Raw genomic sequence first — 12,482 nt, forward strand, 5'->3', positions numbered from 1 at the left:
GAAATCCCTGTCAAGTTTTTAACTCTTTTTCTGTTCTTATTGCTTCTTTATGGATGTCTTGACTCTCCCCTTCCAATGGTGAACATTCAAACTTACTGTGTCAGGCTGGTGAGAAAAAATGAGTTGCTAAAAGCTATTTTTTTTAAATCAGAGAAATATATACCATGGATCTCTGTTACCAGGAAAGAAAATAACCCCAACAACTGTTGTACAAAATTTTTACAATGAATGAAAAGGAGGCAAAATGACTTAGGAAAACCAGTAACCTTGTAAAGGGCAAATAAATTGCTCTGAGTTTGATCTACATTAATGAGTCAATACATACAACTATATCTAAAGCTTGCAGCACTGCTTTGGGACTACATGAGTTTGCTGCAGACACCACACAAACTATTATGGGGTGAAAGGTCTGGAACTGGCCTAGCTTTACCCTTATACAGAGATGGGACCATTGACACTCAAAACACATAAAGGAATGTACAACAAACTGTAAGATTTTGCCTAGGATACTTAATTACAGACACACTTTTCCAGAACCAATGGTGTTACTTCCCACAACATGGAAATTAATTTCCAATCTAGCAAACAAGGATGTAGTGAGTATATGTATGTCTTTATGGTTTAGAACCTTTTACACACATTTTTGTAATTGTACAGACTTTCCAAACTTACCTCCTCTATGGATAATCAAAGAAGTTTCACTTCCAACAGGACATTCTTTAAGTATATCCACTACTTCTGCATGGCTCAGGTTCTGTACATTCTGCTGGTTGATCTCAACAATGAGGTCACCTTCACACAAACCAGGACATCCCTGAATGTCTAGAATTTGCTTCACCCTCTGTCCTGTAGGACTGTCTGCTATAGTGAAGCCAAAGCCCTGGGCCCCTTTCACAATGGTTAAGGTCATGAGTTCAGCTTGGGTGGCCCCAGAAGAAGCCATTGATACATTATCATCATGGGCAGGTGGTGGGAATGTGCTATCAAGCTGACTATCTGCTGGAATGGAGTGCAAGGAGTGTGGTGGTCGATCTGTTACGTCTGGAACAGACTGAGAAGTCCTAGAAATGTATTCCAAATAAGTTTCATAGTTATGTCTTCCATTTACCACTACCGGAGGCCTCTCCATTACTGCAAGGGGTGGCACCATGCTGTTGGCAGGATCTTCAGGATCAAAGGGCAAAGGGTATCCACGACATAGCACCAAGTTGACACTCTGACCAATAGGAACAGACTGGAAGAGTTTGACTACATCTGCGTGAGTATGTCCAAGGACACAAACTTCATTAATATAGACAATCACATCACCTAGAACGAGAAGAACAAACAGTGACAACATGAGACAACTTCAATTGCTGCATATGCAGTACATTTTTTTTAAAATGAGATAGAAGCCTACTAAAAAAAATATGATAAATTCAATCAACATACTGACTCATATAGGAGAGACAAAAAAGTAAATTTTGTCTGGCAGTAAATGTAATACAAAGACACAATGACAATACCAGTTATCTTCTGTGTAAGCTCACAGATGGAAAATTTAGATGGATCCAGACACTCACTTTTTCTTGACATTTCCTCCCTATTTTTCCAACTCCTTTCAGTGCAGTCTCTATAGATTACTTTTTTAATAAGGTAAAATGAGCAATTATTTGGAGACTGTGTTGTCAAAAAATACCAATGTTTGGTGAAGAGTAAAAGAAAAAAAAAAAAGTAAGTATTCCTGGACTTCAGAATCAATGAATACCAATTCAAGACTGTGTATGCATGTGCATAAGGAAACAGTTTTTGCACTGATCATGATATTGACACTTTCCTGTTAAAAGTGATTACTTGCCATCAGCCATTCAGAACTGCTACTGTCATTTCCTATTCTAGGCATGAACTATCTATCTTACATAATATAGAGATGTTTCACGGCATTTTGTTGTAGCCATAAGGCTCAAGGACAATGACACAACAAATTTTTTTGGTAGGTTCAATAGCTTCACATTAGAAAAATCTAGGCAAATAGATGAAAATTAATTTAATATTTTCACTTAAGCAGCTGGTCAAATAAACCCAAAGATATGACCTTTACCTTCAAATCTTGTCTCATGTATAACAGACCTACCAGTCTGAGCATATGGAAGCAGAATTCTTTAAGTCAACAGGCTATTTATGGATCTCCATATTGCCCATGCACCAACCATCTACTGTTATTAAAATTCTCAGAAATAAGTTCAAGATTCTTCTTGGTGTTAGAATAGATCTATATATTTATAGCCATAAATAATTTTTTAAGTACTGTTAAGGCACATATTAAAATAAAAATGAGTTATCAGTGCAAACAATATTCAGAATAGTTTGATGACCCACATTCAGTTTTCACTTTTATAAAAAAGTTTACATCTTTATAGAAAAAGAAAAGGATATTTGGTTGGAGAACTCTAGACGTTAAAGTATTTTTCTAAGTGAAGACTGTCTTATTATCCTATTATTAATCACCAGGATACTATCAGATGTCTACAAGGTACACAATTTAAAAATTTACACATCACAACACAAGGCTCTTTAAAGGTATTTGAAAACTCAGCAAGAAAATGAGAATGACTTAGGGAGAATGAGGTGGTTTGGGTGGAATTGCTTCAAGTGTATTTATGTAATTATGTCTTTCAAATACTTCAATCAAAATATCTAATCCAGCAAACAGAGGATAAGAGCATCATCAAGATGCCAATGCAAGGGCTGTTTCTAAGTGAGAGCAAAAGGCAAAGGCTGTTTCTATGTGAAAATGAAATGGTCAATTCCCACATGATCAGTCTGTGTAACAGCCTGACAGTAATTAATTGCATATGCACAAACTGTGATTCAGAGGAAGATTTCTTCAGAGGCTGCCTAGGGAAAAAATGCTAAGGAAGTTTGTTTAAATGATTGTGAGCATTACACACATAAACCTTAGGAGCTGCAAATGCTTTCTTAAATGTGCACCATAAACAGATTCCCAAACAAGCACAAACAGTAATGTCACTTCATAGGCACTGCTGAAAAAGCTCCAATGCTTTTGTATCAAGCAGCTGAAAATAAAGCCATTTTCAAAAGTCAGAATTTAAAAGAAAATATGCACCGTACAAATTGCTGTGGCAATGGCTGCAATTCATCATGATTTGCTCATGCCCTGATATAGAAAGATCTTACCTGCATTCTCATCCCTGGCTCCCACATTAGCAGTGAGGCTGACATTGCTCAGGACTGCTTCTGTTAAGCTGAGAGCTCTTCAGTGCATGCTGCTGTTTCAGTAACTATGCTTTAATAGTAACCTTGAGACTTTTTAATCCATGCAGTCTTTATTTCCCTGAGTGCTGGCAATGCAGCTATGTGGTGGGAGGAGACCAATCTGTTTGTTCATCCTCTCTTACAATACATTAGCAGAGTGCAAAATGAAAAATGCAATTTTTGTGTTGGGCGAGTAAATCATTGCCTGTTTTCAGCCCCTCACTTTAAGTATTTGGACTGGATTAGCTAAGATATAAAACTTAAATCAATATGGTTTCGATATATCAGAAAATTACATAAACTAGTTGACATTATATAGAGCTGTAGTGAAAAGAAATTAGCTTTTGCAAAAGGAGTGCAGTCAGGAAACATACACGCCAAGTAGTCCCTTTCCCCAGTCACTAAACAGGCAAAACTGAGCACTAGAAGACCTTGGGTAAGAACTTCTTCAAATAACAACCTTCCATTATCCCTCACAGGCCAGCAGAAAATCCTTCAGCATCCTGAATCCTTATCTTTAAAGCTCTTTGTTGTTTCTGAGGTATGACATGGATAGCATGGCTGGGCAGATGCTGAAGCTGTAACTCAGTCACAGTGGGGCTGTTTGGGACCCACCTGCTGTATTGTCACATGGAGAATGGACAGTGTGATAAACACAAGGGCATGAGTTACTAAATTCAGCTCCAAGAAAGAAGTTACAGTGGGGCTGCAGTGGGGAGAAACAGTTTCAGATCATGAGAAAGGAAGGAGTAAAAAAGGGGTTAATTTCAGAAATCTCTCAACTGTACTTTCTCCAAACCTAACTCATTTTTCCAGGCTGAGAGTTCCTCATTGCTGACACAGAGAGAAGGACTCAGCATTTGGTAGGAAGAGAGAGATAAGAGCATTACAGAGCCAGTGCCATGCTAATGCAAAGTTCAAAACCTGCCTTCTTTAGGAAACCTCCCTTAAAGGTTCCTGTGGCATCTTTTTTGCCTGTTCTCTTCTGCTGCTTCTAATAATAATGGGTGCATATGGACAAGCATAATAGTGATCCACTTTATATCTCCTGTCTGATTTTCTGAGCAAGCCATAGTCTGCCTCCAGAAATCACAGTTTCACAGTGAGTGGGTATCTTTGAAGTTATGCAGAACATTTATATTAAGCATCAAACTTTGCCTGACTTTTAGAATTAAATTTGCTAAAATGACTGGAGCTTGCTTACAGCTTGCTGATTGAGCTAGGCAGGGATCTCTAGAGGTCAGAGTGTCCAAACCCTGCTCAATCAGAATCCCTTAGAACCAGTTGCCCAGGATCATGACCAGGTGGCTTTTGAAAACCTTCAAGGGGGTAGACTTCACATCTTTGGGCAACCTGTGTCAGTGCTCAATCACCCTCCCAGCAGGAAAGTGTTTTCTGATGTTCAAAGGGAACCTTCTGTTCACTCAAACACTGTTTGAGTGTTTCCCATTTCCTCTTTTCTTGCCACTGGAAAGAACTTGGCTCCAGCTTCTTTATACAGGTATTTATGTGAATTGATAAAATCCCTCTGAGCCTTCTCTTCTCCAGGGTGAACACCCTCTCTGTCAGGCACTCTCCAGTTTCATCTTCCTCACTAGCCTGTACAAACTGTGCTCATGCCACCCCAACCTCATCTTACTTGAGAATGTTCAGGGATGAGGGAGCCCAGAAGGGCTGATCTGATCTGTGGGGAAGGCATCTGAATCAGACTCTCTAGATGAACTGGCAGGTTTGATAGACACCCATAGACAACAGATACCGTGGCCTACCTCTCAAAAATCTACACTGCCACAAAAACAGAATCTTCAATGTCTAAATTCAGCACTAAGTTGAAGAATCTTAAAGAGTACTGACAGCAAGCAAATTTGTCAAACTGTCCTAAAGTTACCTCAGATTTAGTTAAGGCTCTTGCATTTAACTGAAATATTTAGGAAAATGGGTCTGGAGGGGACTCCCGGGATGTCTGAACCTAGTCCTCTATTATCAGATACAACACAGTATGTCACACTTGATGAAATTTTATGTCTTCTTCACAGAAAAAACCATGAACTCCCATAATATTTCATATATTTAACTAGTTGGTTTTGCTTATTAAAGTCTGCTGATCATTACTTATTGTCATGTAATGTTAATTGACTCAGTGCCTGAATATTTGATTAGAGGTTCCATTTTGTTACTTATGTATTTCAAAGCAAAAACCAGATCTGTACTGTCATTATCTTTAGTTGGATTAGTAACTGGTGAAGAAATTTCTGAGCTTCAACATCTTTTAATGACAGATTCTGTTTTACATTTGTCTCTACAATAATGTTTCAGAATTAAATCTGACACCCTGGGGATTTTCCACAAGCTTTAAATCTGAAAAAAAACCCCAACCTTTTTCATGCTTGAAGTGCTTGATCCAAACAGAATTTGTTTTATTGATATAACTTGCTTAATCACAAATTATTTTATATTTTCAGGCAATGCTACCAGCTCTATTTACCTCCTTTCTGAAGAACCTGTACTATTCAGTTTACTCCAGTTATTGTTTCTGATAGGTTTTTGTTACCCCTAGGTTCTCTGTGTAAATATCTTGTAAGTAAAGTTTGTCCATTTTCTTACCTATGTTCCCACTATTTGTACACAAATATTTTGCCTATTTCTTCTAGTTGTGCTTCTTGTACACTTAGATTTCTGGCTGTACTTCAGTGAATTTAATTGCCTAGTAGACTGTCATTCTCATTATTAATTAGAATTCACTAAATTTTGAAGTATGAATGCAAAGAAAAAAAGTGCAGATCAGATCTTCAACTGAAATTTAGTAGAAATGTCTCCATTCTTTCTGGCAGGTTTTTGATCATGCTCTTAGTGCTAGGTCTATGTGCTTAAAATATGACAGAATGCTGTGATTTGAGGTGGAGGCAGCTCTGCTACCCCCCTGCAGCCAGCACAAGCCAATAGCAACAGTGCTAAAACCAGCTCATGGTCTGGCAACTCAGCACAGGACACACCAGCTCTGCAGGACTTGGGCAGCATAATTTTTTGCTGCATTTATAACCCACATAAGCTCTGCTAGCTTCTCCAGTATTACTTATTCCCACTTGCATTTCTCACCCATATAATCTAAATGCTACATATGCATACTTTGCATCACTTTCAGAGCTAGCAATACATGATTACTTCATCGCTGAAGCTTTCCCTTCACCTGCCCACCCACACTCTCTACTGTCATTACCAGATATTTCTGTCACTTCTCAGCAGTGACCTTGTCTTCTCTTTCTGCAGAGTGCTGCAAGATTGCTAGCACTGGAGCCTGTTAATAATGAACTCAGAGCACGTTTCCAGTAGCAAAATATGAAACATGCAGGTAATTTTAATAACAACAGCATGCGATTGATGGTCATGAAAGAAGCAAAGATTTGTAAGAAATGAGCCATTTTCACATTCACACATACACTTACAAGCAGAGTAGGGAGAACTAGTGTGTGAGGCATCCTTTAGTTAAACAGTAGTAGAAAAACTACATTCTGAAACTTTGAAACTCAACTTCCCTCCACTTGCCACAGATGTTAATCCAGTGTGTGAATAAATAATTTCCATTACAAATGGCCAGAAGCATTTTTTTGGCTGTAAAAGATTCTAGAAAGTTCTGCATAAACAGAAATTCTCTGATTTCTTGTACTCTGACTTGCCACAGAACTCTGTAAAACCTATTTAGCTCTAGCTGCTGAGATCTGATGGCCTGACTTTATGGGCAAAAGATAAAGCCTAGGGTCCTGTAGTTCATGGTAGCCTGATTAGTCTTAAAATTAAAAAAAAAGAAAAAGAAAAAGAAAAATGCCCTAATTTTGTTAATACTCAGTATAAAATTACCCTTATTTTTAAATAAAAATTTTGGAACTACAACAACTTCTTAAAGGAGATTGCAGTGTAAGTTGACTATTGCATATTAGTTCTGAAATAATTAAAACACCTGCCAAGAAAATACTTAGTTCTTCTAAAGAGGAACATTAGATTAACTGCTAAAACATATCAAAAAGGCAACCTGGGGAGAAGTACATGCATTCAATAACTCAATAACTACAGCTGCTGATGAAAAGAACTAAATTTAAAACTGACCACGTTATTATCAGCTTTGTAACAACTTTCTCTGATAGACAGTCCTGCAGCAGCCACAGTGAAATGAAAAGAGCTGCTGGGAGACATAATGGGCAGCTGCCTCTGCATTCAGAAATAGCTTCAGGACCACTTGCTGGTATGTGAGAACACTAAATAGTCCATTAAAATATCACTGCTCATACTGACATGGAAGACCCATTTCCCAGGCTTCATCACAAACAGAAAGTTGTACTTGTGTTTGACAGATAACCATACTCCACAGTTCCTTCTTTCACTCACTGAACTCTGGGAACTGAGGTTCAGTGGGAAAAATTATAATAATATATTATAATAATAAAAAAAGTTATTACTTATTTAATCAATAATTAATGATGGTTATTATAATTTATTAGTTCTTTAAATCAGACAAAAAGTCAAGCCAACATGTATTCCTAGGCATTCAGACAGTCAAACTGGCATAAAATAGGCTTAGATTTTCCTCTTTCTGAAACCTGAACAACAGATATAGATCATCTGTTTGTCAGATTTGGGCCAGTACTTCCACAAACAGCATTGTAGGGGTGATAACTTGGGCTAAAATCTGTTCCCATCACTGGACTTCATCATTCCTATCATGAGGGACTGAGCACTGGCTCTGAACTTTGCTTCAGGGGCCAACACAAATATGTGACACAGAAACTTGTCTGCAACTTTACCCAAGACTCAGATCTGTTGAGAGAGCAGGTGCCATTTTTATACAATAAATTTTTTAGAACCCATTTTAATTCTACTGTGACCCAATGCATATGCCTAATTAAAAAGCTGTCTATTCAAAATTTTTGTGCTTTATCAGCATGTATCATGTAATTACACTCAGGCAGATGTGGATTAGTAGAAAAAAACTATTTCCATTTTATTTGTATTTTGCATATAGTGGTAAAAGCTATTTAAATAGAGGCATTTATTTGGGAGAGAAATAAAATACATTCCAGAAAAATCTAAAGACCTTGATTATTTGCTGATCTAGTAAACATGAAACATTGTAGACTAAAAAATGTAAGTAATGCAATAGCAAAAGCATACTTAAATGAATGCTGGTCATAAAGCAGTAAAGGGTAGGGAAATTTTCTTCCTAGAAACAGTTTTCACTTCTTCAAGCATCTGAAAGCATAGCCTGGATGTTAAAACTGCTACTTTACAAAAAATGTAATTACTTAAAAGATGGTAAGTATATTGGAGGCAAGACCACATAAAGAGAAAAAGGTCCAATTTTCAAGGTAGCCTCTTATTTACAAATTATGTAAGCTTGTTCTGTCTAAGCTTTGCTTGCAGGAACTTCTTGTGCATCCTGAAATGCCTGGTGTGAATGAACTGTGTGACAGAGCGTCAGTGGATCTGAAGAGAGAGATAAAAAATGTATGCCACGTTTGCATACCTATTTGGGATCACTTTGGAAGGTGTCACTGTGTGCAGAGGCTCAGGAAGAAATGAAACCCTTCTTTTTCTTTAGGAAAAGGAGGTCAAAATTTACAACACATTTGCTTTTGTACGCACATTTTATTTCTGCAGGCAGCGCATCACATTTATCTAGGTAATGGCTCCCAGGAGGGGGAAAGTAGCCCAGCCAGCCTCCCAGCAGCCTAAAGGCAGAAGGGCATGGAAAAGCATGATGTAAATACCAAGCTGCCCCTGTGCCCCACTGGGAATCCTGGCCATGTGCCACCTGTCCCTGGTGGAAGACATTTTCAGCAGCACTGTCAACTGCTCCCCATTGCCACTGCTGATTCCTGACAGAAACTGCCAGGAAGGAAAAAGGGAGATGGATGAGGTGAGGAATTAGATGGAGCATTTTTAAAGATGCTGCAGCACAGTGACAAATGCCTTCATATGTTGAAATATAAATATAAATGTTACTGGGAATTTTTAGTAATAGGCAGTCATGTGAACTGAAATGGTTAATAGAGCTATTTTATTTCTTTGAGTAATGCTAGCACCATGAGGACAAGAATAACTATCCACATACTGAATTAGTAATTTGTGAAAGCAACAGCACATTTTGGACACTTAAAAAATATGTGCAAAGATAGATGAGTAGGATTCATCTCTATTTAAAATCTATAGAGGTAAAACTTGAAAATTCATTTCTATTTTAGAGATATTATGGTTTCCAAGGAGATTCCTTGCAACTGCAGTGGGCATTACTGCCAGAAGTGGGTCAGTTTTATAACTGATATCTATTTGGTAAAACTATGATTTTCATAATTGTTTGATCAATACTTTGTTTTTCCTGCTACACTTGCACAGTGCCCATCCAGGTGCCTAATTCCCCAGCTGCCTCTCTGAGACCAGTACAAATCTGATTTGACTATCAGTCAGGTTATTAATTTAATTTAAGGCTAGGAATTACAGCCTTGATTTGTGGATGTTTTGTGTATTCATTGCTCAAGTCCACATTCTGCTGACTGAGATCAAGGTGAGCTGCCAGCAGTCAGTGTCCTTATTTCAGATCCAAACTGTGGATGTGGAGCCAAACACCAGGCACCAAATCTGAAGGTGCTGCTCTGATGTACTGATTAGAAACATTAATCTACAATAATAACAACAACATGTATCCACATTCTTCCCAAAAGAAATGCTTGCTGCTATCCCTGATGCTACTTTTTATGCTAAAAATTCACTACCAAACTTTATGCTGAAGAATCTGACTGATTAACATCTTAATCATGCCATTAGTTGCAATGAAATGTGTGCTCATTCACTGCTTCACCCTAGTTATTGCAGCTTCTCCTGTCATGCCAAACCAGAAATTCAGAATATATATATATATGCACTCCTTGCTGTAGGTATATATAAATCCTCAAATCTTGCTCTATCTTTAAAGTAGTCAACTGGGTTTAACAAGGTCAGCACCTTTCAGAGGCAGATATTTCAAAAGAGGTCTGGATTACTACAGATTAATGCTTTTAATCAAAATTAAAGACAGGAAGCATTTTATCAAGCAGAAATTAAATGTATCAAAACATTTCCATCTAAATAAAGACATTTTTACTGATATTCTACTACATATAAATACCTCAGTGCATTTGAAAATGATTCATTAACATATGCTTATACAAATGTACGGCTAATATATAACTAATTTTCTACTCATAAGTTTTATAAAGGTCATTCAAATTTTAGTTTATATGGGCTTATCTTATATATTACCTCTATATTTTATTTCTTTTTTGATAGCAAAATTATCTACGAAAATAATTACCTTAACTTCAGAGAGCTTCTCACATAATTTCTATAACAAAAGATCAACTCAATAGTTTTTCAGGCATGTATGAATATATTACTTGCTTTAAAATTGCATGGTAAAGATAAATAGTGGAGTTCCTTTAGGTTCTCTAAGGTTTTACAGTATTTTTCCAGGTTAATAGAGGGTAATGTATTATCAAACTGACCTTCCTTCCAAGCAAACGTTGGTTGCCTTAATATCTCTAGAGCCTCTTGCACTGCCAAGCATTCATTTTCAAGGACAATATATTTTTACTCTTTGCAAAACAATTTAACACCTTCACCACTGAGTAATTATACTTTCACTTTCAGCTCATTTCTGAATACTACACTGAGTATAAACTACAAAATTCAGCTTGCATAATATTTTTTTTTTGTAAGGAGGCAAAATCATTAACACAAGCCCCACCAAGCTCTTCCTTTAAAACTGCTTTAAAACAGACAGAAAACTCCAGCCTTATAATAGTTAGGAAAAGGTCACTTTCTAGCCTTACAGCTTTATGGCAAAGAATCACAGTCCCCTTTTATGAGGATTATCCTATCTCCCACAAGCTGCTCTTCCTCCTTTTATGTCTCATCCACCTTCTCTATTTTGTGTTTTGGTTTCTGAGAGAGAAGAGAATTTTTGGTGATCTAATATGGTTTATAGCACTGAAAAGTCTCAATATTGTTGGAACTTAATTTCCACTATAGTAAATATTTAAGCAATTACAACACCATTACAGGGCAAATACTCCATCAGTTTCCATTGCATTGTAGGGGTTTAGTTGAATGTTTGGATTCCAGAACTTGCCACAGACTGCTGCAATATGGATACATCAATTGCTGTTCAGTAGTCAAATCTTAGATTTTATATATAAAGGGGCATTAACCCTGTTGTGTATGAGAACAACCATATCTTCTCCTTTAGCAATGACTTAATTTTCTGGATGTCTATCCTTATTAATTTTTTAATTAGCTAATGAATAAAAGTAAATTAAAATGTGTTATTATGAATAACAGTGATGCCACATCAGACTATTTGTTCAGACCATGAAAAAGCAGTCTCACACTATGTCTGCCATCTCCCAATGTTCCCTGTGAATCAGCCCATGGTAATTAAAAAGCCTTTCCCAAAATTATCATTGTATCTGACTTTTCCTCAAAAGGCTATCACTTCATGCCATTTGCTTCCACACAATATTTCTATCCTGCTCCTGACAAAGCAGGTGGCACCATCAGTCCTGAGAATGTATTGCTTCTCTGTCCATCAGAAACTGAGATCAAGTTGCAGTCTCCCATCCCATTGGAGATGGTAGCCATAGGCTTTGAAGGTGATTCTTGGAAAAGTTCCCTCAAGCATATTATGTGCACAACTCTTTGGAAAGCCTGTAAAAATGGTGTGAAGTGGGACAGCCACTCTGTAAACTTCCTTCGAAGAAATGTTGCATGAGAAGTGCACAAAGAAGGGCAAGAATGCCTTGTGTTAATGGATGCAGCACACAGGAGGCAGGGGATGACTAAGGGTGAGCAATGGATGAGTGTGTGTGATGTGGGGCTCAGGAATGGAAGGAGCAGGAGGAATGTGGGACATGAATTCCAGCAGCAGAGTGAGAGAGGAAGGAGAAATTGCTGTGCTTTGTTCTTCCCTGCCTTTAAAAAACCCTAACTCCTGCCTGTCTACGAGCCCTGTCCTGCTTCAGGGAGGCAGAAACAGACTGGAGTTATACTAGTGGATCCTGCTCCAAAAGCTGATGTTTTTAAATGGAGGGCAATTTACATTAAAACTCCTTTTGCTCTTTCTCCTTCTTATGGCATTTTAAGTATGAAATTATTAATTTTTTAGACTTGTGCACACAAGCAATGCTCACATATAGGCACAACCA

The 12,482-nt window shown here is 37.5% G+C and overlaps 1 protein-coding gene across 15 annotated transcripts in view; it reads right to left on the reverse strand.

The window, feature by feature from the left end:
• MAGI2 (membrane associated guanylate kinase, WW and PDZ domain containing 2) overlaps nt 1–12,482 on the reverse strand; it is a 702,131-nt gene that overhangs the window by 117,957 nt on the left and 571,692 nt on the right. For 14 of the 15 annotated variants that reach the window (XM_071424001.1, XM_071424000.1, XM_071423998.1 and 11 more), the window contains one exon: nt 673–1,308. The exons of the other annotated variant lie outside the window; for it this stretch is intronic. In XM_071424001.1, the coding sequence (XP_071280102.1) occupies nt 673–1,308 (636 nt within the window). The remainder of the gene's footprint in view (nt 1–672; nt 1,309–12,482) is intronic. 15 annotated transcript variants of the gene reach the window in all.

This window comes from Agelaius tricolor, unplaced genomic scaffold (genome assembly GCF_023055355.1).
Source record: "Agelaius tricolor isolate 1412-34295 unplaced genomic scaffold, bAgeTri1.0.p SCAF_3, whole genome shotgun sequence".
NCBI lineage: Eukaryota > Metazoa > Chordata > Aves > Passeriformes > Icteridae > Agelaius > Agelaius tricolor.